General features: G+C 32.7%; 1 protein-coding gene and 1 pseudogene across 2 annotated transcripts; one reads left to right on the plus strand and one right to left on the minus strand.

The window, feature by feature from the left end:
* Positions 1-1,516: 1,516 nt before the first annotated feature.
* LOC145266973 (uncharacterized protein C3orf38 homolog) lies at positions 1,517-25,280 on the minus strand. 2 transcript variants are annotated; one of them, XM_080122824.1, is made up of 3 exons: positions 25,006-25,280; positions 7,177-7,346; positions 1,517-2,088 (listed from the first exon to the last, which is right to left on the minus strand). In XM_080122824.1, exons 1-3 carry the CDS (start codon positions 25,142-25,144, stop codon positions 1,594-1,596), a joined length of 804 nt encoding a protein of 267 aa, XP_079978950.1. In that variant the 5' UTR covers positions 25,145-25,280; the 3' UTR covers positions 1,517-1,593. The 2 variants fall into 2 exon arrangements, with proteins under 2 accessions (XP_079978950.1, XP_079978942.1); XM_080122816.1 differs by having other exon boundaries at positions 1,517-2,091; positions 25,006-25,265.
* LOC145274199 (U2 spliceosomal RNA) lies at positions 4,031-4,157 on the plus strand (annotated as a pseudogene).
* Positions 25,281-27,736: the final 2,456 nt, after the last annotated feature.

Genomic DNA, 27,736 nt, shown 5'->3' on the forward strand with positions numbered 1-27,736 from the left:
ACATCAAAAATACTATTATTTATTGTTGTATCAATAGAATGTGATTTTTCAGTTTGCTAAAATTAATCAAGAATTATTTTGCAAAAAAATAACTTGAAAACGTTGGTGTTGAAGGAATAATCCATTACAGAATTTAGATTCTAGAAATCATGTCAAATTTAAGGGTTAAGTTTAAGAATTTTGGAAAAAAAAGGAAATTCAAGAAATCTTGCTTCATTCATGTCTAATGATTATCAATGAAATTCAATAGACATCTGATAGATTTGAAGTTTCAATTTGGTGGTTGTGCTCATATTGTGTTCCCTTAAAAATGCCCCAAAGAAACTGAAATATATATGAATTATTGTCAAAATTCTCCCAAAATTGGGCGTATCTAATTTACCATGAAAGGATTCAACCCTCTTTTTTATCTCCTTTGTATGAAATTAAACTAAATGTAAGCCACATTTGGACCCCATGGAGGTAATAATTGTGTTGAAGATTTCATAATGATCAGTTTAATAGTTTAGGAGAACTTGTACATATCAGAAATGTGAGTGTCCAATATTAAAAAAAAAAAAAATTGTAAAAAAGTCATGCTACCACTAGTTCCAAATGATAAATGCCCCCCCCCAAAAAAAATTCACCTTATTCCTACCATAAGGAATCAAGTAAAAAAGGAGACCCCCAGCACCTCATTTTTTTTAGCTGTTTTTCTTATGTTTCTATTTAAAGGCATTAAGATGAAACATGTATGTTAGTCTGTAAGTTACCAAATGAGATGGTCATATATACATCTGAACCTTCATGATGTAATATGTTCCAAATTTCATATCTTAAAAATAATCTGAAAATACAGCTTTTAAAAGAAGAGATTCAATGCAATCATTTTCAATCACAAGCTATTATGTCTTTAAATAGGACTAGCTTAAAACAAAGTGCCCTGTGAACCGTGGATTTTCCGATACTTTGAATGGTCATAACTAATTCTAATGGACCAATTTTAAAAAAACTAAGAACCATATTTCTTTGTTTTTTATGCTCTTTTCAATAATGCTTAATTTGTGTTTCTTGGATGTAAAGAAAAAAATGGTCTGGTATTGCTAATTCAACACACTGCCTCCAATTATTGCTGTTCATCATCTGACAATATCTTTAATTTTTATCATTGAATGCACCCTGTTTCTGGATAAATGATGCCCCATTAGTAAAAAAATAAAAAATAAATAACAAAATAGATAAAAAAATGGTCTGGTATTGCTAATTCAACACACTGCCTCCAATTATTGCTGTTCATCATCTGACAATATCTTTAATTTTTATCATTGAATGCACCCTGTTTCTGGATAAATGATGCCCCATTAGTAAAAAAATAAAAAATAAATAACAAAATAGATAAATAAAAAATAGATATATAAAAAAAAATAAATTTTAAAAATCCCTCAGGTATGAAAGGTTTGTAGAAAATAAAACAAAGATTTAGTGAAGAAATTAACTTTTATACATTTACCATGCATTAAATGAAAAAAAGACCATGTTTATAATAAAAATTGAAAATCTTTGATAATTTTTATTTTAATCTTTATAGACATCTTTTCAGGGTTCAATCAGACATTATACTGCGAGAGTCCTTGCTTTTGATGAACCATTAACACTGAGCCAAATGTTTTTGATTTTCCAGTTATTACCATGCAATGGATCTTGAAGAAGCGTAAACGCTTGCTCGAAAGGTCCGAGGCAGATTTGTTGCTTGTGGACAGTACCATGTACAAGAACACAGATTAAACCATGACTTTCACTTTTTGTGTGCACACCATCAGGAATATTGGCATGAAAGTAGAAACCTTCTTGTGTAAACTGTAAAAGTCTTTCTGCTATTCTTTCGGCTCCCATGACAGTTGTATCCGTCATTGTATTTGCTTGAAGGACCGAGTCAGGCCAAAAATGTTGCGGGCCAAAGTCTAAAGCGTCCGAGGACTTTGTTTGCTCATTGTGGGCATTTAACATTTTATAGAACCAGGTTGCAAACGTTTGGCCGAAAGCTGGCAAATCTTCAATTTTGATAGATGTGTTCTGTTGAGATGGCAATATTAGCTTGCAGGAATTTTGCTGCTGAAACAGAACATTTCATAAAGCAATTAAAAGTTTATCAGGAAAACAAAAATAATAAAAGAAAAAATATAATAAAATGGCATTCAGTAGAGTAAATACTTCGACCAAAGCTCAAGAGTATAAAAAAAAAAAAATTTTGAACTTTTGAGATGAGGATTGCTATAATTTGTACTATTTGAATTACTGTTCTCATCTAAGATATTATTCTCACAATGTTTTGATTAATGCAACTTCCAACATTTTTTTTTAAGGTGAGTCTTGTCGATATTTAATACACGGGGGGTAAATTGCCTTTTTGTCAAATATGAAGGAATAGAAGTCTTAAGGACCTGTGGTTCAACGGATACAAGTGCTATGTTATAATCTCTTCTTAATAAGAGTCTTCTAGAGATTGAAGGTTCAATCCTCAGTATATGCAGTACTAAGAAAACAGTTAAAAGTAACTTAAGACTTCTACTCGGTCATGCTTGACAGAACAAAAGCAAGCTATTCCCATGGTTGGAACAGGGTTCCATTTGAAATTCCATACAGATTCCAGAGTTTGACATAAAGACTACTGAGTTTCATAAAACATACCTGAAAAAAGTCAGGTTACATCAAGTGAATGGTTGTGAGAAAAACAGCCAAAATAAGAACAATAATCAGAATAATCCAAAAATTAAAAATATCAAATGAAAAATAAGATTTACTGTTGCACGTTTTATGGTATATTATATGCTGGATATGTGCACAGTTATACTGCCCCCCCTCCACCTCCCAATTAAAATGTTGAAATATCCTGTTTTTTAGCGAAATACTTTATTAAAGAATCTGGCCTTGTATATTTAGTGGTTTCTTACTTGCACATTTGTTTTATAGCTTTATTTCTGGATATTTCATTTTAGGACTTGCATATGCATTTATTTTTTCTGTAGGATTTGCGTATGCATTTATTTTATGGGCAAATGTTCTGTTTGGTAAGGTTTGATTTCTGTGTGGAATTCAAATATTTCAATGGTTTTTATCCTTTAAAAGATTTTTTTAAGGTTTTATTCTCTTGAAATATTTTGGCCATATTTTAGATGAGGTTTTGCCTTTTAACAGGATGTGTTTCGTATTATTTGGATTCTTCACTGTTCTCATCTTGAGTGTTATTTTCACGTTTCTTGTATCTTATCGAACTCAGAAATGTTTCTCTCAAACTTGGGAATATGGAGGGAATTTCAAATAGAATCCTTTATTTACTTCACAGGGGTAGCATGCTCTCGTTCCATCAGCCATATATATGGATAGAGGTTCTAAGTAATTTGTAATTGTATTATTTGGTCACTCACACTGAGAAATTCAAAAACGTAGTTGCTAATGATACTTGTAATCACACTAGCATCTACCTGCTCCAAAATGTGTCCCAATGCTATCACCAATGTAACAAAATTTCTAAACAACTGCAATAACCTCGCCATTCACATATATTTTCTACATATCTGAGTTCTGATCCATCTCTAGTGCCTTACACTTGTTGCACACAAATTAGTTTCAGTACTTTACTATATTAATTTTACATCAGACTGGACAGAGAACCATTTTTTTGTATTTATGAAATGACTCATTTTTAGTCGCGTGCAAGTGACTCTATAAGTCACTCCGTCGGTCAGTCAGTCTGTCCGTAACACTTCTGTGCTTGACCTTTTTGGTTAAGATCAAAGGTCTGTTGTTAATAGATGCTGTTCTTAGCTTTTTCTGGCCTTTTGGCCAAAATCAAAGTGCAGTATCTGTTCTGGCAGATACTGCAAGCAAAGACCATATGTGGGGGCAGCCCCACATATAAGACCTTGGTCAATGTAGGGGCAACCCTATTCAGCTCCCCTACTTCCCGGGGAGTTGGTCCCCATTTCCCCTTCACTCCTCACATTAAAAATCGGCCTTGTGCCTAATTTGCTCGGTGGGGGAGCAAATAAATACCCTTTTCTTGGCCTTTTGGCCAAGATCAAAGTGTAGTATCTTTTCTTACTACATGCTGTACTTATTGTGATATAAAGTGGGAGATCACTTTTCTGTATTAATTTAATGTAAAATGATCACTCACTTTACAACCAGTCAGTCTCAAAGCCATTCAAGTCATTCTCCAGACCATTCAAGTTGTTTTTGAAGGATTTCAGTTATTTTTTAAGCATTCAAGTCATTCTTAAGGTCATTCAATTCATCCTCAAGTTCATTAAAGTCATTCTAAGTCATTTACTTCTTATTTATTTAAGTCATTTCAGCCCATTTTTCGGTCATTTTAGTTTATCTTTAAGAGTTTCATGTCAATCCTACATTCATGCATTCATTCATTACACGAGAGCATGCGACTAATGGCCATCGGCCTTGTTTTTTCCAGAACTATTAGGATATTTGAGATTTTTGTGTTCTCATTAATGATTTAGTGTGGAACTAATAGTTGTATTTTTTACTCACATTGATGCCTAACAAGCCACACCACCACTTAGACATAAGGGGTTACTATTTGGGACCATTTCTAGGAAAAATTAACAAGATGTTGCTTTATACTACATTTAAACTTCTGCATATCAGTACAGCCAGGGAAGCAGGTAGCAGGAAGGGAATTACAAAGTCTAGCAGTTCGAGGGAAGAAATTATTAGAATAGAAAGCTTTCTGACATTTAGAGACCTCAACAGTGAATAGGTGAGATCTTATTGCTAATCGGGTATGTCGAGGGGGTACAAGTGCAATAAGTTCATCAGAACACATTCCATTAAAATATTTGTAAAACAGGCAGAGATGCAACATTGCAGTGATGGGACAGGGGCTGGAGCTTAATTGATAAAGTGGGATATATTAGATTGACAACTCTTTTGTACAATGAACTCAATGCTAGGTTTATATTGAAATGTGTTTTTGCTAATATTTATTGAATAATGGTATTATATTTCAACATTTTCATGTTATTATTTTCAAAGTTGACTTTACTAGTTTTAAAAGGACAGGATAGGTAACCATTTTTTGTATTTATGAAATGATTGCTATTTTTTTCCAGAACTATTAGGATATTTTAGATTTTTTGTAGTCATTAACAATTTAAGGTTATTGTGGAACTAATTTTTTTTTGTACAATGAACTCAATGCTAGTTTATATTTATTGAATAATGGTTTATATTTCAACATTTTCGTGTTATTATTTTCAAAGTTGAATTTACTGTTTTAAAAAACGAATGCATTATGTGAAAATAAATAAGTTTTATTCATAAGAAAACAACAAAAAATGGACAAATTTATTTTGTGCCTCAACAATAAGTGAGATTTATGTTTTTTGCTGATTGTTTTCCAGATTTCATGATGAAATTTTTCATAGGGAAGTGTGGTACCAAGCTTTTAAACACTGCAGGGGTAAAACAAGATACAAAATTTTTGTTTCATAGTGCGCATTTTTATCATTTCTTTCCTAAAAACTCTTCAAATATATCATATAGATTATTATTTATGTAAATATAGATTATTATTTATGTAAGTATGCGAAAGTATATTCATCTCGGAACAAAATGGTGGTATTTTAAAATGCTTTGGTTTTTGAAATACGACCATTTTAGTAGAATTATCTTGAAATATCCAAAATGCTTTTATGGTCAGTGGGCATTACTATACTAAGAACTTAGGGTTAGAGTGGAACTAATTTTTTTATTTTGTTTTTTGTACAAAGAACTTAATGCTAGTTTTATATTGAAAAGTGTTTTTTGGTAATATTTATTTTTTTACAATAAAAATTTTTATAATAATTATAATTATTTATAATTTATATTAAATTTCAACATTTTCATATTATTTCAAAGTTCTTATTAAAAACGAATATACTAGACAGAAACAAGTTAAATATATTTAGCTCAGTCTTTGATAACTGTCCAAACATTTCATGTGGATCATTGTGAAAATTAATTGCTCACCTCTGGTCCAAAATATGTTAATACATAGTGGACGTCACATTATGAAAAGACAATACAAATACATCAATGAAAAAAGATGCATGCAAAACCAGAGGCTTTGATGGTATGGCTATGTTGAAAGCATAGATGAGAGCTCCTAGATTAGTAGATACATAACAATTGTGGTAGACAGGTAAGCTTATAGAATAAGGCCATTTCTAAAATATTGATGTTGAACTGATGATGAAAGTTCATTTCAACTCTGAAATCTAAAACATTTTTTTTTTCATTTTAAAAGGTTTCCATGCTTTTTTTTTTCAGAGTATGACGTAAAAAAGAAAATAGAATCTCATTTTTATTATTACGTCGAGAGTGTGTGTGTGATTGGAGGTGTTAAGGGTAAAAAAAATTTATTTTTATTTTAAATTTCTGTGCATTTTGAAATTATTTTGTAAGTAAGTTGTGTAATTTAGAAAAGAAAAGCAAAAAAACTTTAACTCCATAAAAACAATAACTTGCTCTAAGTTAGATTAGCCTGATATATCATACAATTATGATATATCAAATAAAGTAGACAATTTAAAACTTCAGGGTACATAACTCCTTCAATAAATTTTTTTTAAAATTAATTTATAAAAAAACTAAGAATAGAGCAAGTAATTGTCATATTCACTCAACAGTAGGTAAATATTATTGGAGAATTATTAGAATTTGATTTTGTAAATTTCTGGATTTTTTTTTCGATTTGATATGAAAAATCACAAGACATCTTTTTAAGTAACATTTTTTTTTTTTTTCAAATCTAACTTAAAAATTTAAATTTGTAAAAATTATTAAAACTGGATTTTGACTTTTTTCATTAAAACAATTATGTAAACAACTGAAATCAGATAAAAATCAAAATAAATTAGTTCAGCAGTTGTTACATAATTTTGATTTATTTGGAAATCGCTCCAGACAAGGCACAACATCACTTGATATAAGGAGTTAACATGAACAAAAAAATGATTATTGCAAAGATAGAAAATGCCTATTAATGCCTAACCTTGAAAAGACCAATGCTGTAAAATAAATAAATAAAATAATTCTGTGATCTAACAAGAAAATAAACAAACACAAACAAAAACACAAAAACTTGTCTTTACTTGTAAGAAGCATGAAATAATTCTTTTCCGCAATGATACTTACTTTATTCCAATGTTCTAGGATTTTCCTAACAATTTCTTTCTTCGTAGCCGAAGCAGAAATAATGATATTTACATTAAATGCATATTCTATTAACAGGGTTCGCGAGATCCTCTGCCGATGTAGGAGTTGTTCTGGAGACTCGGAAAAGGAGATGATGGCTTTGAAAGCTTCTGAATAAATAAAATAAAAATTATTTTAGAAATGAAAGTCAAACTTCATTTTTTAGAATCTTTTCAGAAAACCATGCAAAACATTGGATTCTTCAGATTATTCCGATGTTCTCATCTTGGGTTTTATTTTCACGTTTCCATTGATTTAACCTCCAACCTTTTTTTAATTGTCCAACTTGGAAATCTGGATGGAATTTTGAATGGAACCCTTTACTTTATTTAATTCATGAGGGTAGCATACTCTCATTCTGTCAGCCATGACTAGATAGAAATCCACAAGTAATTTGCAATTGTTTTTTTAAGGATTGAACCTTCAACCTCCAGAATAGTACTTTTTTTAGATAATAGCAAGGTTAATAAGCTATTATTGATCTATCTATCTAGTGATAAGTGGATAACACCAGTGACCTTGCTAGAAACATTGTTTTGGTCAAATAAGTGTAGCTCAAAGTTAATTATGTAAATAGTTAAGTGACATGTTTATAAATTTAGCGGTACTCAGCTATAAACATAAGAATTGAGAAATCCAAAACAATAATTGATAAATAACATTGATAACGCCACATTTAGATAGTTGACCGGAGGTCACGTTAAGGAGACGTGTCCTTTAATTGGTTATGTCGCCGAAACTGACAGGTCAAAATGATTAGAACAGAGAGTTTGGGGTTCGTCACTAAGCTGTGCGGATGTGCTCTAAAAAGGCCAGGAAGCAGGGCTAGACACACACAACAGGCAGACGTAGCAGATTACTGAAACACTGAGACATCTGAAATAAATTTATATTTATAAAATTTAAAGTCGTCCTGTGTTTCACAAAGAAGAAAAGTTAGGTATGTCTACATCGTCTTATTGTATCAGTATGGTGGACATTCATCACACACACAGCGCCCAGCAGCAGGAACACAAAGGATCTCCGGACAGAAAGGTATGAAGCATAATTCTTCCTCCATATATCATCCCCCGCTATACAACGCTTTAATCATTATACTATGGATCCTTGCAGACAATTCTAATATGAATCATGGGAGATTTAATTTTGTTTTTTTAGATGTACAATCTTACTACTAATCACTATACATCACCATTTATTTCTACAGATGATTATACATATATATATATATATATATATATAGTCTTGGAAGTTTTTTTAACCTTTATAACTATACAAAAAAAAATTAATTTTTATTTTTTATCATTCGTTAGAAAACTATTTAGTCAGTAAGTCATTGAACAATCTGCTATCACTGCCTCAACTTGCTCTCTCAAATTCACTATAGTATTAATTGTAATTTAAGGGATCATCAGTTATTTACCATGAAACACTTTCGGGGATTTAAAAAAAAAAACAGTATATTAAATTATGGCTCCCCAGCAGTATTGATCAAACACCACCTCCTTTAATCTTAAGAAGACATGTAACAAATATTAGATCTAGTTTCCTATTCTTAATTAATTTGACTAACCTATTCATGTTATAAAAATGAATTCCTTACCTGTGAGATTCATCTGTTTCCAAATTCAAAATAGATATATTTTTTAATTTACCAGTCTTGTATTTATAAGATTAGGATTAATCCATTTAACTACTTATCACCCCCACTATGATTAGTATTTTGTATATTTACATTCTTATTTATTGAAAATTAAAAATACATAAAGGTTAAAAATATTTATAAATATATACATTTTTTTTTTCATATAATAAATTTTATACATTACTATTATAGTTTTGATTTCCTTTATTAATATATTCTGGTTAATTTTATACGATTCAAAAGCATCAGGATAACGAACAAATGCTTTATTTAACTGTTTAAACATTTTAGTTTTATCCTCACCTTGTTTTATCATCCTTATTACTAAGATAGAAACTGGTGGTATAAAATCTATTAATTTTAAAGTCACGCAAGCTATTCTCAAAAACTCTGACATAATGGTTCCATAAAACATAAAAACAGGGCAGGTACTATCTTTATGCAGCATACAAACTATTTGAAAGGGGAAAGAGTTTCTATTATCAAATATTTTATAAAGAAAAATCACATCCTCAATTTTTATATCTAAATCCAGAAATGTAGCCTGTTGTCCTCTATGTTCATAATTCAATTCTAACTCCTTTGGATATTTAAAATGTATATTTGTTTTGAATTCATTGTTATCGTTTATACATATAAGGCCATCTATAAATCTCCTACACCCATGAAAATTATGTTTTGGATATATCATTTTTTATTTGTGATGACATATATATATATATATATATATATATATATATATATATATATACTCGAGTCTATGTAAATACAGATTTGCTCAAAATGGTGCAGGATCCAATCCCATTGGGATACCTATCGTTTGGGGTAATATTTTATTCCCTATTTGAAAATAGCATTCTTTAATAAGATAACTTAAAAGTATTTTTAAAATACCTTTAGAAACACTCGTTTTGCTATTTTTACTTTTACACCAGAAAGCTTTAGAGTTTGAAAAGTCTATATATTTACCTTTGCCACCTTCAAAAGCTAAATCTACAGTATCATTTAATTCTTTTATAAGTTTTTCATGTGGAATTTTAGTATATAACATATTAAAATCATAAGTCGCTAAAGATTTTGCTTTTATTTTGGAGTTTATTTTATCTCATTTTTCTTTTATTGGTTGTGAATTATTTACCACCCAAAATAGATTTATATTACTATAGAATTTTCTTTTCTGGTGGAAATTATTTGATTTATAGTTAATTTAAATATTTTAGATATAGCTTTACTTAAAGGTTTAGTAATGCATGTCTTTGAACCTACAATAAACCTAGTGCTAACTGGATATTTGTGTACTTTAGATATCCAATACATACATGGAAGCTTTTTGTTTTTTTCTTTTAATTTTAATCCTACTTTTCCACTAATAATACTATCATTCAGATTAATGCTATCTAAATTATTATTATTTACTTTATAGGTATCCGAAACATTACCTATAATTCCTACTTCTAACAATAAACGTTGTATATAATAATTTTTACATATAAAAGCTATATTATTCGTCGCTTTATCAATAGCAACTATTACAAACGTCTTGAAGTATTTTAAGTTCCTCCAGTATTTCTGAATTTTTAAGAGGATTATTTTTTTAGGGTGTTTAAATTTTTTTTTTATATGTTCAACCTTTTCATTTACGCATTCAAGTACATTATTTTTCGATGCATCAAACGTAGACTGTGCTTATTTACATTTATTTACCATAGGCATAATAAACCTTCTAGTGCTTTAGTTACTTCTTTAACTCATTTAGTGTACTTTAGGCATTTAGGCTCTCTATAATTGGGACCTTTAACTTTGACATCAACCCCCAGTCTTGGGAGAGTCGTGCTGCGGAATGTTTTGCCTGGCGCTGCGCCATCAGCCTGGGAGCCGACAGGGCAGAGGATCAACGCATGGCTCATGACCAGCAGATGCGCAAGAGGAGGAAGGAGAGAGCTGTCGATTCACAGCCTGCCGATACCACCTTCACGTGTCCAGAGTGTGGAAGAGTCTGCCAAGCACGGATTGGCCTCATCAGTCATCTCAGGACCCACTGACCCCCCAACGCTGAACTGATTGATACCTTGGTCATCGTCGACTTTGACGGACGAGCAAGAGAGAATTGAGACCTTTACTAACGAGTTTTCTTAATTTAGAATTATTTACTATCTTTAGATTTCCTGTAATTACATGTTTTAGCTCATTATTACAGAAAGGAGAGGAATTGCATTCACATTCTGGAATATTATAATATCATTTATATTTATATGTTCTACTGTTATTTTATAATTGAAAACCGTATTACGTATGGTTGACCCTTGTTTATAAACTATTGGTTTTTGATCTTTTGTTTGTAGCTCATTTGGTAGTAATTATGTTGTTTTTTTTTGTTTATTTAATATTTTAGGTAAATTTATATCATCAAAACCTTTATTTTCATACAAAACTACACAAATATTTCTAGGTTTCTTTTTTATACCTTCCACAGGTGGCTTATATAATTTAGTGTCAATTATATCCGGAATATAATCGTACCATTGAATGAAATAGTCTTTGCTCTATATCGTATCCGGTTGTAATAATATTTTCGATGCTATTTCATGCTAAACCTTTTTTGTTTGATTAAGGAGTTTTCTAATAGAATTGAAAGACTCAGAAATTTGATTAATCATAATATCTTTAGTTTTACTAAAAAAGTCCCCGCATGAAATAGCTGATTCTCTATTATTTCTATTAACATTCTATCTCTAATACTGTAGTGAGGCAAAGCTGGATATAATTAACCTACATTTTCAGAAACTTGTAGGTTATTTTTTTTTTTTAACTTCAATATCAAACCATATGGGTAGATTACTCGCATTTTTTTAAAATTATTTCGTCATCCTTATCTTATGCATATATATATATATATATATATATATTAGTGATGGGATGATTCCAATATTTTTCCTGATTCCGATACAATTACCCGATTCCGATTCCTTATAAATCTCTAAATATTTAACTGTAGAGGTGTTATTTTTCCTGATTTCTGTAAAAAAAAACACGTTAAATGTGTAGATATTTTCCTAAACGTAAAATTACACTTGTGGAGGATGATCTATAGATTTTAGCTTTAGTGGTATTTTAAAATCAATAAATATTTATTATTTTATCATTATTACTAGCAATGGAAGATTTTACTTTAAATAAAATCAAATAAAAAAGACAATTAAAAGGATCATTTGGCAACGGAAAATAGGCGTCAATTTTTTTGATTCCGATACCTCCAAATCGATTTTTCCAATTCCAATTAATCGTCCCAACACTAATACACATATATATATATATATATATATATATATATATATATATATATACAACTTTTGAACGCCGCTACAGACAGATTTATTTGTTATAATAAAATCCTATCTTACTTCCTATGAGCGACATCATCACAATTGCCAAGATCTATAGACAAAGTAGTTTATATTTTCTCCTCCACCTGAAATGTCCTCCCATTCTTCCAGTAAGGACTTAGTAAATATATTACCATTATAACTATATTGACCTCACACCCTTATTAACTGGATTAAACACTCAGGCACCTACAACTACCATTGCACTTCACTATTCGAAAATAATGATTTCTCCCCAATAACATTCCGCCTATTCTCATGGACTGCGACCATGAAATTCTATTCCAGATTGTACACAAACATACGAAAAACGGACACTACAGCCCTTAATCAATATGGCTGATCAATCGCCATGCATTGTTTTAAATCATATGTTACTATCATTGTTTTTCCTTTATTTTACAGACTGACTTTTACATTTACTTACAAGTTACACATGCCATTACGCATTATTAGGATTAACATTATGCACACATTGTTACATTAGAAAAAAAAGTCACAGCTTTCTTTACATCATATCTGGTTTCCGTGTCTTAAATTGACTGATGCTAAAATGAACTAATCTCTTTTTAAATCATTTATCCTTTACTATCGTGACTTGTCCTTTATTTTACAGACTGATTTTTACAAAAATTAACCATAACATTTACTTTTTTTTTGTTTACATGAAAGTCACCACTTATCAAGGCCCGGAAGCCACTTGGGGATAAGGCTTATTGCGTGTACAGTAATCAAATGGATAGTATCGTAGTAATTCTTTGTATTGGAGATTTGATAAAGTGTCTTACTTAGGGGGGGGATTCATCAGGAATTTGTTTATGTTGGACTTGAAGACATCCAGATTGTAGTCAGGTGGGAAACAGGCAGACGGAACAGAGTTCCACTGGCGTGCACTTCTAAGAAAGAAGCTTTGTTCATGGAATCTACATTTTTTTTTTTTGGCACAGTTAAAGAGTGGGGAAAATTTTTGACAGTGCTTTCAGCTAGATGGGTGTTTATTGTGAAAGATTGGCGAGGGGAAACCAGAGATTGGAGTTCAGACGAGCACTTGCCATGGAAGTAATGATAAAAAAAAGACAGGCTCACAATGTCTCTTCTGTGGGAGAGAAGTTGCAAGGAAGAGAAAAGGGCATCCCCCACTAAACCACAAAGTCTATTTTGTACTCTGTCAAGGCAGGATAGGTTGTTTTTAGCAGCTCCTGCCCAGATGTGGCAGCAGTACTCCATCCTTGAACATACGTGACTTTTATATAGATAGAGAATTGCATCAGCAATGAGATATCTTCTGGAGCGGTAGAAGGATCCTACCATTTTTCCAGCGACCATGGCAACTGACTTGATGTACGTGTTCCATTTAAGATCAGGAGTAAAGGTCAAGCCCAGAAGCTTATCAAAACACGGAGCCTCCCCTAGACGCGAGACATCCATTTCAACTGATGCCAGATGGGGATCAAAGCGTTGATTATGTAAAGCTAGAAGCTTGGTTTTAGATGCATTAAAAGTAACCAGCCACCTCTTACCACACTGTACTGTGTGCTCAAGATCTGAGGAGAGAGAATCAGAGAGAACTTTGTCATTTACGGCCTTAGATGTGTTGCCATAGATGGTCGTGTCATCAGCATAGATGTCAACGAATGATTTAAATATGTGTTTTGGGAGATAATTGATGTAGATCAGCAAGAGAGTTGGGCCTAGGATAGACCCTTGAGGGACTCCAGCATTAATACTATATTAATATCATAAAAGATTAAGATGCCATTGCACAGAATTTGGATTAACATTATTTACACATTGTTACATTAAAAAAAATGAACTCACAGTTTTCTTTAGATCATATCTGATCTTGGTGTCTGAAATTAACCGATGCTTCTGGTTTGACCTTTACTCCTGATCTGAAATGGAACACGTACATCAAGTCTGTTGCCAATGTCGCTGGAAAGATGGTGGGATCCTTCTACCGCTCCAGAAGATATCTCACTACTGATGCAATTCTCTATCTATATAAAAGCCAGGTACGTTCAAGGATGGAATACTGTTGCCATATCTGGGCAGGAGCTGCAAAAAACAGCCTATCCTGCCTTGACAGAGTACAAAATAGACTTTGTGGCTTAGTGGGGGATGCCCTTTTCTCTACCCTGCAACCTCTCTCCCACAGAAGAGACGTTGCGGGCCTATCCTTGTTTTATCGTTATTTCCATGGCAGGTGCTCATCTGAACTTAGAGGTAGGGAGTACTGGGTCGGGTCTTCAGATTTTGGTGGAGACCCCCTCAGATCAAAATATGCACTAAACCTAGGTAAGAATCGAAAAAATTTTGAAAAAAAAATCAAAATTCATCTGTTGGCGCCATTTTTTAGATTTTTAGGCTCCGGAGGCCCAAAAACGCCCATTTACCCATCTTTGCAAAAGAAGGGATAAGAAATAGCAGTTGAAACTTAGGTATTTTCACTTCTTTTGACTTGGTCAATGAATTAGGATAGGAATGACACAATGTATAGCTAAATTGAGTTTTATTTTAGCATATAAAAGTCATTTTTTAGTACAAAATCGGGATTTTAGCACAATTTTCACGGTGATTTACACCCTAGATGTCATTCATTTTGCGGAAAGAAATACCCTTAATCATCCAGTGTTCCAAATCTGGTAAATTTTACATAAGAATGTTTCTTACAAAGCTTCATACAAAAATTGTAAGTGTTATTTAACTAGTTTTCCAAGGGGCTTGGGGACTAGTACTAGTAGTGTTATCTGAGAAAGGAGTTGTTTTGTTTATTTGGTCAGTTCAAAATGAGACTCTGAAATGTAGAGTCTCCTTGCTATGTTATTTTTATCATAATCATAGCACACAGTTGAAATCTCCTTCTCCTTGGGTCCATTCATATTTTTATTTGGGTCCATTTTGAATATCCTGACACAGTTATATTTCTCTTTCAGGATTGTATTGAAGAGTCAGCCGGTAGAATGAGTAGTGTTGCAGCAGTGGAGCGGGAGGAGAAAGTTAAACATCTATCTCTTTACAGAGAAAGACGTTTTACTAAACTGGGATATTCGTGCTCCTCGATCCTCGATACATTGCCTTACATTCGTATGGTTCTTGACGAGACTCATCTCAGCAACCAACATGTCGAGATCGTGAGGATGTTACTGGATAGTGAATTGCTACTGAGTCAGTTGAACTGTCTTTCATTGTTCAGGTACAAAGTCTCATTACCTCTCCTAAATCTTGTTGAGGTAGGAACGCAGGATGATCTGTGCAAAATTCTTCCAAAGTTGTTTGAGGATCTTTCAGTTGGAAAACTGGACACCTTGGAAGCGTACACTGTTCAATACAGACATATAGATATTGAGGAACCGACATCTGAGTTGGAGATAAAACTTTTGAAAGATATGTGTGTACATGCATCCAAAACGATCAAACTTCAATGTGGTAGAGAGTACGGATTTGAGCAGTACAATGACATTCGTGCCACGCAAATACACAAGTTGACCGTGGAAGAGCGAAAAGACCTGGAGAGCAACAATGTTATGTGTGAACGAGAACTTGGAGTATTCGATCATCGTGCTATTGTTTCGAAATGTAGGAATAACAAGTTCAAAGCAAAATCCTTGAGAAACGATATGGTCTTGCACAGTGTGTCATTGGATGGTGCATCAAAAATTTCGACGGCAATTGCAAAACTTTTGAACAAAAGAGAAGACGAATGGAATGAAGAACAAAAGACTCTTCTCCGTCTAAAAGTTGAAGAGAAGATAAAGAAAGCGATGAACGCAAGCAATTACACTACTAAATTGCTCATAAATTGTAAAAGTTGGCGTGGTCCGTGTGTTAGTTCTGAAGAATTGATGTCGGTGCTAAAAGATCATTCAGAATTACAAGAGAAGATTGTCATGACTGAGTTAGCATATTACAGAGACACCCACAAATCAGATGTAACTGCAAATCCTGAACTATTCAAACTCAACAAAATCACTCATGAAGAGCGGCTTATGAATCTTTGCGCACTCCTGGATGGTTGCCCAGTATCCACAAGAATTCCTCTGCCCACTAATGATGATGCCCTAAAAGCCATCACTTGCATTCCACGAGTTGCAGAGGAAATGGTTGAGTTACCTTTAATCCTGAATGTGAATCAGATGTGTGTGGTGTTGTGGACAGTAAAGGGGGTGCCAACATGGTTTCTGGGGTACTGTACTAAAATCCTAGACAACCAGGAATACGAAATTGAACATTTGGAGCGTGTTTATGAAAGGAAGAACTTAAAATGGAGGTACCCAAACCCAGATGATAAGCAAACTATCGATGCAGATCAAATTGTCGAATGCGAAATCAACGGAGACTCGGATGTTCTTTCAGACCGAAACATGCAATTCACACTGCACAACCACAAAGAGATTGCAGCCAAGTTTGATGGAATATTGTAGTGCTTGTAGTGTATATCTGAGTCACTTTTGTTAAGTCTGTTAAGCACTTGGAAATCATAAAAGGACAGGATTATGTTGATTTCGGCCTATTTTCAGCAATTTTAGGTCCAATTTGGCCAAATTCACCCCTAAAATTGCCCTTAAAGACCCCAAGACCTGTCAATAATCATGGTTCTCTGCCTTATATGTGTGTCTGAAGTCATTCATATCCATTGGGAATGAACAAGGATCGATTAAGTGACTGAGAACAGGATTTTGGCAATTTCGTCCTATTTTTGGCAATTTTGGGTCAAAATTTGGTCTATTTCTCTTCAAAAAAGGCCCAAAAAGATCTGAGACCTGTATATAATCGTACTCCAATGTCTATTTTAGGTATCTACAGCAATATATACCTTTATAAAGGTGGACGAGGATAATTTATGTGACCCAAGATGGTTTTTGTGATTTTTGCCTGTTTTTCGGCCAATTTATGGCCAATTTTGGCCATTTTTTGACCGAAATTGACCAAGAATACCACAAAACCTGTTTAAATACACGACCCTGTGTCATTTGAAACTATTTATATCCATTAATGGGCATTGGAGATACACAAGAAGCAAAATTATGCCTTGAAATCACTCATATTGACATTTCGGACACATATTTCTTGAAAAACCAGCCCCAGATCTAAAAAATGCCGCCAACAGATGAAAAAAATTTTTTTTTCAAATTTTTTTTCGATTTTGACCTAGATACACCTTATATTTTGATTTGAGGGGGTCCCCACCAGATTTTGAAGATGTGACCTTTTTTCGACCCAGTACTCCCTACCTCTACTGAACTCCAATCTCTGGTCCCCCCTCGCCAATCTTTCACGAAAAACACCCATCTAGCTGAATCCACTGTGATAAATTTCCCCCACTCTATATCTGTGCCTAAATCAAAATGCGGATTCCATGAACAAAGCTTCTTTCTTAGAAGTGCACGCCTGTGGAACTCTGTTCCGTCTGCCTGCTTCCCACCGGACTACAACTTGGATGTCTTCAAGTCCAATGGTAACAAATTCCTAATGAACCGCCCCCTTAAATAAACATTTCATCAAATCTCCACACTAACGTAATGTACTTGCAATAACCCTTATCCCTGAGTGGCTTCCGGGCCTTGATAAGTGGTGATCACTGTGTAAAAAAAAAAAAAATCTTTTTTAATAATTTATCCTTTATTTTTACAGACTGATGTTTACAAAAATTGATTATAACATTAAGTAAAAACTTAAACATGCCATTACGCATTATCTGGATTAACATTTACACATTCACATTCCACTAAACTGAACACATACTTTGTTACCATCATCGAGAAAAATATTGTGACAATATTTTTCTCGCTGATGGTCACAAAGTATGTGTTCAATTCAGTAGAACATTATAATTGAAAACTAATCCCTGATGATAAAAGTCATAAAATTTTTTTTTCTTTTACAATTTTACTTTTTTCTTGTCTGAAAGTTAAGTTTGTTATGGACGAGATCAACATGAAAAAAAAAAAAAATGTAAATTGTGGAATTTACAGGGGGAGGGGCATTTTCATAAACGTTTGCCGAATCTCTCAATAAAAGAGAGTTGTAATAGTCCCCTAAATTAATGTGGCACCGAGTCTATATTGGGTAATTAGGCAAAATAAAAAAAAATTATTTTTCACTTTCGAAATCATAAAAACTATTTCTTTGTATATAAAACACATTTTCACACTCTAAGCCTGAATTACGTCCAGATAACTTATCAGTTTCATTCAGTTTGTACTTGACTACATTTAAACCCATTTTCCTCTTTTAAAATTATTTTGTCTGTCAACACACCGCTAAAGTACAAATTTCCCCTTCATTACATTGCCTACGGATATACTTATTTGTTATATGTTAGCTTTTGCTTTTTTTTTCTACTATAGTTGTTTTCTGTTTAGTTTTCGTTTAAGGACTCATTTTCCACTACTCAAACACTAACTTTTTTTTTTAGGTACTTTTTTACCCTAATCACCAACTGCACTATTTCCTTTAAACTGACAACATCTATAGGTTTTAGATTATGCTGAATAAGACAATCTATTTTAACTTTGGTGGAGACAAGTAGTTTTCGAGATATGATGACATGCATTACCCACTGTAATTCAATGTTCTATACACGCGTGATAAAAAAAAGTGTACTTCTCGCCACACAACATTGCCATCCACCCTCAATTTTTTTTTGTTTATAGTCTTTGTGGGTTGGTATGCTGACAACATATATCAAGGTTGAACTTGGAGCAAATACTTGGACAGCCCCCCCCCCCTTCATAAAATGAGGAGTCTATTCCGAAAGCTGGTCTTACGATGACAAGGTTGGTCGTATCTATTCCATACAATGCTAACATGAGGAGGTTAGAGGTGTCTATACTGAAAACCATTCTTAACATTAAAATGTTGGGGATTGGCCACTAACAACAACCGTGGTTTAATTTTTTATGAGGAGGGATCATGCTTCCACCGGGCAACACCAGTTAACAGGTCCTGCTAGTTAATTACAAAAGGCTATGAGAGGCAATACTCACAAAGATACTGGTTTTGCTTGGTAGAAGTTAACTCCCTTGGTGCAACTTGAGATTTCAAATTTAGCAATTTATGATTTGGTTGTTTTGTTTTATGGTATACCAACCATTTTCTGATTATTTATGCTGAATCAAGTAATTGTGGAAAAAAAAAGTTTTTATTCTTCAAATATTTATTCATGATGTTTGGTTTGGTTGTTTTGTTTTAAAACATATCAACTTTTATTGGGAAATTTATGATTCAAGTTCTTTATATCTTCAAATACTTATTCATGGTGTTTTGTAGAGAAACATGGTTTTTGTTCTCCGCTTTATAAACATAATATAGCTGAAAATGGAAAAAAATAAATAATAGTATCAATATTTAGTGGAGTTAAACCAGGGAGCCGATATCTCCACACAGCCTATTCTGGAAGCACCTGCAGCAATTTATGAAAAAAAAATAAGATAAAAAAATAAATTAAATTAAAAAACAAATAAATAAAATTCAAACAGACAAATTTATTAAAACAGAACATGAATTGATTCCTGTCTTAAATTCTACTGATATAAAAACAAAAATCAATAAAAATCTTGGACCTACTCATGACGAAAAGAAAGTATCACATTCCAAAAATTACACAAATTGATTCAATTCAATTGAATTTACTCAGCATTACGAAGAATTCTTAGTAAAATTATTTATAAAAAAATTAAATGACTTAAGTGCCATCAGCTATAATCGAACCTGAAACCAAAACTTATGAAGAATTCTTTGTAAAATTATTTATTACAAGAAATGGAAGTGCATAACAATTAAACGACCCGAATATAAGCGTGACACAAAATAACACACACACTATCGTATTAATATATAGATAACAGACTGTAATGATCAGCAAGGACCATGTGTTGAGGGCACCCCATTAATATATCCACATGGGAGCGACTGAGCGATAAAATAAAAACATAACAGAATTTAAAACCAAAAGGAATACTGCTTACACGTTATTTAACGATTTGTCATTCATTTTTGAATGTTACGGATTCCGTAAATGTGCTGCCCCCATGTTACATTCATGGATTAGCATCAGAATGAAGACAACACAGAACTAAGTGTAATCACAGCTTTATTGAGCGGCCATCTTACAATGAGAAGTCCTCCTCTTTTTATAGAAGAGATATAGAAAGGGGAGAGGGCTAGAGAGGGCAATGTTGGGGTTTTGGTTATACGTAACACCTCGTAAATAAAGAAGTGGGAAACTTAACTATAACTGTTAATTAAAATATTCGCAAGCTTGTGTGTACAAAAATGGCCATCACTGATAACATAAAATTACATGACTCAATATTTGGAAAAGTACTTGTTTTTCATCTAATTTTAAATTTCTGCCAATAATACACTGTGACAAGGCCGTTTGGTACGCGAGTGCACATTTAACAGCCTTTGTTTATGCTTGCGCATAGCATAAACAAAGGCTAGGTTGTGAAATGGAAAATAGTCCCAGAGTTCAGGGGTTAATACCATACAAACGGTAAATTTACGATGGAAACAGTTATCATATTCTTTTAAAGCACACCGAAATCTACAAAAAAATATTTGTTCTATCCGAACTTGAGACGGGCCTTAAAGTAAAATAATACCGATTTTTCTTTATTTTTTAATTTCACTTGTGTCTTTATTAAAAGATGAAAACAGAAAAAGAAATCGAACAAAAACCTTTTAGCCAATAAACACACAAAAATGCCCCCCCCCCAAATCTCAGGTGGCCAGAAAGTGGGTGCTATTTTTTTTGCGACGGAAACGGTTTGCAGATTCGTTTTTAGCACACCGAAATCTACAAGTTTTTCCTTATATCAGACAATTGCTATTCAATTTGGACAATCCCCTTTTTATGGGGAGCTGGTTTCCCCCCACAACATCTTGGAGGAAAAAAAAAAAAAAAAGCGCTCTCGCAGTAAATAAAATACTGCCCCGCAGTCAAAATTGACCTCATTAAGTCATTAATTTAAAATGGGCACCTGCGAATTCTAAATAATTAAATAAATTCAAACGTGTTTCCGTTAGTATTTCGTGGTGGCCCAGTGGTTAAAGTTGCACTTTTTTTTCACACTTTAATTTCCAACTTCGACTCAAGGGTTCGGGTTCGATCCTTCATACTTATCTACCAAAACTTCTTTTTTTTTAAAAATTTTAACCACTCCGCCCTCCCCGACACAAATACCCGGAGTTTTGATTTACCCAAAACCACACACACCTCCAAACACCCGGGTAACGCCGGGTACCCCCGCTAGTTATTAATAAAAGTTACTTTTCTACCTACATGGCTCATTATTTTTTATTTATGTTTTTTATAAATAATTACACAACACTTTAAATTAAGTTACCTTACGCTAGAACAGAACACTGACCACTCTAATTTGTTGTTTTAGGAGTATTCGAGGTCGCTGACATCAAATCTGATAATCAAACCCGCTGCAAATTTACCATTTGCATGGTATGAATCCCTAGACCTTGGGACTATTTTGTGTCATTTCACCGCCTTCGGTAGTGTTTTTCTTACATAATACGTTCGCGTGCGAACGGGCGTAGTGGGGTGTCGTATCACATCGCGTAGGAATTTTTCAAATAAGAAAGTTAAAAAAAAAAAAAAAATATGTGGTTTTTTAATTTATAGCACCACCACCGCCCCCTCTCCAATGTAAACAGAATTTTTGTGAAATGGTAAATGTCGGCACATTATTTACGGAAAAACACTGAATTAAACTGCAGAAGCACCTGTTAATGGAATACCCCCCCCCCTAAAAAGAACGAAAAAACATAAAAATGTTTGGTGGTTATGTTTTTGCAAACCGCTCGTGAAAACTTTAGATCAATTAAAAAGCATTAAAACTACGTAAGACAAAAAAATAAATAAATAAAACACATTTGTTTTTAAAAACTTTACTTTAAATGACCGCTTAAAGATTCCTACACAATATAAGACACCGCACGTGAACGTATCATGTAAGAAAAACACTACCAAAGGCAGTGAAATGGCACAAAATAGTCCCAAAGTCTAGGGGTTCATACCATGCAAATGGTAAATTTGCGGCAGGTTTGATTATCAGATTCATTGTCAGTGACCTCGAATACCCCTAAAAAAAACAAATTAGAGTGGTCAGTTTTCTGTTGTAGCGTAAGGTAACATTTACCTAAAATTGTTAGGTGAAAGTACAGTAGGTACCTCCACGGCGATGTGTAAAACGTCAGTAGTACACATTTTAATAGTGAGGTCATCATTTCGTGTGTTTGTGTTAATTTCTATGGAGAAGCGTTTGTATTATAATTATTAATGGAGTAACCTTTTTTTTGCTATGGATAAAAAATAATGTAAAACAAATACATTTTTATTAACGAACTACACAGACTAGAGTTAATAACATAAAATAAATTTTAACGTCTTCTGTTGACACATGTATTTAAAAATGTTCTTTACAAGCCTCCGTACATTTTTGAAAACCCTCTATCAATTTAAATAATAAAATCCAAACGAATTTTTTTAAGGTTGATTTTGGATTTACAATTTTTATTATCTCAATAGTCTTATATTCTTTTATATAAATATATTTTTTATTACTGGAAACCTGTTATTAAAAAAAATCCATTTAAACTTCATATCGCGTAATATTCGAATTTAATATAATTTAAAGCTTTTTAAAAATAATTATTTTTTAGATTTTTTGTTGTTGTTGTTTTTGTTGTAATTCGAATAATTATATTACCAAGAAAAAGAATTATCCAGAAAGTGTTGTGGTTTTCTTTTGTTTTGTTTTTTTTAAACATTGAATTGATGTCCAATTTTATTTACAACTTTGAGGTAAGTAAAATAAATAACAGGATTTTATATATATATATATAATATATATATATATATATATATATATATATATATATATAAATTACTATTTTTTAATTATTTGATCTTTTCAGCTTTAAAAAAATGTTTGCAAAAGCCTGAAGAATCCTAGAGCGGAATATTCACTGTAGCTTAATCGCCATATATATATATATATATATATATATATATATATATATATATATATATATATATATATATTTTCAAGTTTTACCATATCTTTTTGAGGGGCTACTGCTAGTGCACTTTAACTTACTGATCCGCGCTATTTTTTTAAATCGTATTTCCAAGTTTAATTAAAATTTTATGTTTTTTTTTTATTCAATTGTAAGGTTAAAGTACAGAATAGGTACAAAACACCCTCCCCTCCCCATGTTAAGAATGGCTTTTTAAATAATAAGGGGGTTTGTATTACTGTACACATAGATTCGAAAAAGTTGTCAAAAAACAAATATATAACAAATAAATGTTATCAAAGGCAAGATAAGTTACTTTTCTACCAAACTGGATACATTTTTCGTGTTTTTATTCAATGTAAAATATTTATTCAGCTCGAAAACCATACAGTGTTTACCGATGTATTGGAAAATTCAAGATGGCGTCTTATTCTCTCTTTAACACGGTAAGTGTGGGAAAAGATGTTATAAATAAAAAACCGGATAAAATACTGTTAAAAACTCGCTCAATATATGTTACCGTCACATAGGTTGACATATATTCGGCGGGTTTTTAATAGTATTTTGTATAGTTTTTTTATTGATAACACCTTTTTCCATACTTACGATGTTAAAGAGGGTGTGAGACGCCATCTTGAATTTTCCAATACATACATCGGTAAACACTGTATGTTTTTCGAGCTGAATAAACATGTTACATTAAAACACAAAAAATATATCCAGTTTGGCAGAAAAGTAACTTATCTTGCCTTTGATAACATTTATTTGTTATATATTTGTTTTTTGACAACTTTTTCGAATCTATGTGTACAGTACAAACCCGTAATTTTTAATATCGTATTCAATTCAGCTAAATCCATAACAATCGGCACTTGAATGAATGGTTTATTTTATTGACGCTACACCGTAATCATGTGATTAAAATTTTAGTAGACGAAAAATTGGGAGACAAAAGAGGAGTTCTGGGAATTTTTTTTTGGTATTATTATACAAACACCGTGACAGCGTTAGGGTTAGGTTTAGGGTTAGGGTTTAGGGTTAGGGTTAGGGTTAATTCGCTGTCACGGTGTTTGTATAAATTTACCTTTTTTTTTAATTACCATATTTTTCATGAACAAGCTTTAAAAATGTTTCAAAATTATCTAATATTTTTTCACTTTACATGGTCTCTTCAGCATGAGACCATTTCATTTCTCCTACTGATGTATTTTAGTGATTTATCGCCACAAGTGCTAATCTGGACTTGCATTAATTTTCCTGTTAATAATTACATATAACTATAATCTCCAGCAAATATATAACAAAATAATCCATGCTCCCTTCGGAGCCGATATGTATTTCGCCATGGGGGCCTCACTCGTGTACGTCCGCCCTACCGCTTTTTATTTTTTGCTCAACACACACCTCTAAACACCCGGGCACCCAGACTAGTTCTAAATAAGAAAGGATTAAATTCAACTAAATTATTTGTTTTTATTTGTACAGTAAACAAATACTTTACTTTTTTTTTGGCAGAAAAGTAACTTATCTTGCTTATCTCTTATATTTGTACAGTAAACAAATACTTTACGAAGGCGACGACTTGTACAGTTAAATTTAACTCAAACTTATGCAAATATACAATGAAAATGCGACAGATATTTCAACGATATCTATGCTACATTTGAACATAATGTTTTTATTTCGAAAAAATATATATCAAACCTTCGGCGGAAGATGCTTTGATTGTTTTCTTCGTAACAGAATCCACCAAATCAAATATTGTTTGCTCCGATAATTTCGTGATTATTTTATAAAATTCTTGGACTTGAACTTCAGTAAAAGATGGGTTAAGGCAAGACATGTTTAAAATCGAATTAACGACAACAATTTCCCTTGTTTTTCCTGGAACATCATAAAATAGTTCAGAAAAAAAATCAAATAATAAAACTGAAAATAAAATAAACTTCTTTTATTAAAGGGAGATAAATTAGATTAGCAAACTTACCGGTGTAAAATGTTATATGTACCGCCTTAAAAAAAGAAAAAAAGGAGACTTTTGAACGTTCTTGAATGATGCAATTTGATTCCAGTTAATTTATTCTTTTTTGTATCACCTATTACTAGTGCTATTTTATTTTCTTAAATTTAAAAAAAAAAAAAAAAAAAAAAAATCAAGATGCTGTTTTGGTACATTTGTAGATAAACACCCTCCACTGAATCATCCCTTCCTCTCCAAAAATAAGTATATATTTTTTTAGGTGTCTATTTAGAATTTAGAGTGGACGATCAGTTTCGTATATAAAATTAACGTAAAATGATTCTACATTTTTCATTTAACAACTTTTTTACGACTAATCCTTAGTCCTAGTCGTTAACAATTTGGATTAAGTTAGGATAAAGGTATGGATAAAGTTATAACACTGCAATGAATGTTCTGAGAAATCATTTATTTGAAAAAAATTTTTTTATTGGAATGTTATACAAAACTATTGGCAAGATAGACTGTTTTTGAAAAGTTACTTATAATTCATGTAACTGAAATATGTATTTCAGTTTTTTTTTGTTTTATTTTTTTTACATGGAGGTCACCACTTATCAAGGCCCAGAAGTCATTCGGGGATAAGGGTTATTGTATGTACAGTAATCAATGAAGAAAGGGAAAACTTAAACAAGTTGTGGTCAAAGAAAGGAAGATATGACGACGATGAAGTGAGTCAGATTTTTTTGTTTTTGGTTTTTGGGAAAAAATCGTCACTTTTAAAAGAACTTAAAATGCAATTTGGTCGACTTGTATGTATTAAAAAGTCGTAATTTTTAAATGAGGAATTTAAAATGAAATTCGGTTGTATTTGCAATTTAATTACAAAAAAATGGATTCTTGTCAGCATTTGAACATTCTTGCTTCTGTCCCGTTCAGTCCTGTCCTCCTGAACTCCACTGCTGCCATCTTGACTGCTGGCCTTATATTCCTTCATTCCAGTGTGTAGCCTTGTTGATATGCAAATTACATCAAACTACATTCCCCCCTGATCCTATACAATCATCTCATAAACTTAAACGCTGCTAGTCTCTTATGGCCTCATTATTTTATAAAAGAGGGAATTAGGGGTGGGAAAGGATGCCATAGAGGCCACAACAAAGAATACATGAAATGAACAGCATTGGAAGCGTGTAGATTCTGACTCCATATAATTAAAGACAGACGAATATTGAAGGTTGAGAACCGACTTTATTTACTACCAACAATTTGTATTAGGAGAGGCAAAGTGTTCGTAGGATGGAATGTGATTTAACAAAGGAGATGAATGTTCGCAAAATGTTTGTAGGTATGTATGAATTGACAAGGAAAGAATGTTCGTAAAATGTTTGTAGGTATGTGTGAATTGACAAGGAATGAATGTTCGTAAACTGTTTGTAGGTATGTATGAATTGACAAAGAATGAATGTTCGAAAAATGTAACTTATCTTTTGAATGATGGAGAGGGTTAGGGTAGGCCGGCCATCCTGCTGTCGGTGATGAGTGTCCTGGCTTGTAACTGGAAAGCAAGTGACTTTTTCATCAGCAGCTAGAAGCCTGGCGTCTTCGTCTTCCTTTTCCTCATCTCTTGTTTGGTTTGTTTTGAATTGAAGGCGTTTTGGCCCATAACATGAGAGCGTAGTCGGCTTCAATTCACTGGTGCCTTATTTCTTTTTCTTCTTCATCTCTTTAGGTCGGGTGGGAGAATCTGCCCATGTGTTCACTGATGCAACTGGGCGAATCTCCTCTTACCATCTGTCGGTTCCCTCAAATCCCTTGTTTTTATAGTGGCAAACTGGCTCCCAGCGACTGTGATATTTGAGGTGTTTATTTTAGGCGCGGAGCTCTGCCATTGGTCGATAATTATTTTGTGGTTATCTTATTTTTTTCTTCCCAAGCGGAAGCGATGCATGGAGCCATGTGCAAAAAACGATTTTTCATTTTGTCTCTCATGGTGGATGCGTTAATATCCAGTTCGCTGCTAATTCTCATCATGTTCCCACACTCTCTACTAGCCCTGGCTTTCCTGTCAGGGACATCTTGAGGGCAATCAGCTTTGATCAATGTGGGGGAAACCCTTCATATCAGACAATTGCTATTCATTTGAGAGTTCCCCTTTTTTGGGGGAACTAGTTTTCCCCCATATTATAAACTACCTCGTGGGGAAACAAATACTATGACAGAAAGGTGAAAGCTTAACTGGCCTCAGGCCAGGTTTAAAAGCCACTTTCATTTCTGTGCCGACTCCTATGATTCTTAACTTAATTACCAACTCAATGAATTCACTGTCCTCTTTGGTGTAATGGTTAGCAAGGATGACTAATTACCATACGTTTTCTTTCTCTCTATCTTTTTTTTTTACATTTTTTATTTTGTCTTTGTGCCATTATCCTCCGCCCGGGCAAAAGTTAATTAGCAGCTTTTTTTTTCACATTC

The sequence above is a fragment of the Euprymna scolopes genome, chromosome 4, assembly GCF_053919585.1.
Source record: "Euprymna scolopes isolate OS-2025 chromosome 4, ASM5391958v1, whole genome shotgun sequence".
Classification (NCBI taxonomy): domain Eukaryota; kingdom Metazoa; phylum Mollusca; class Cephalopoda; order Sepiida; family Sepiolidae; genus Euprymna; species Euprymna scolopes.

Bases quoted from the DNA above. Each gene is read 5' to 3' on its own strand.
- LOC145266973 (XM_080122816.1), bottom strand. From the start codon at position 25,144: ATGTCTTGCCTTAACCCATCTTTTACTGAAGTTCAAGTCCAAGAATTT. The intron at 7,347-25,005 runs GTTTGATATATA...TTATTTATTCAG, and splicing joins CAAAGCATCTTCCGCCGAAG to AAGCTTTCAAAGCCATCATC. The intron at 2,092-7,176 runs GTAAGTATCATT...GTTCTGTTTCAG, and splicing joins TCCTAGAACATTGGAATAAA to CAGCAAAATTCCTGCAAGCT.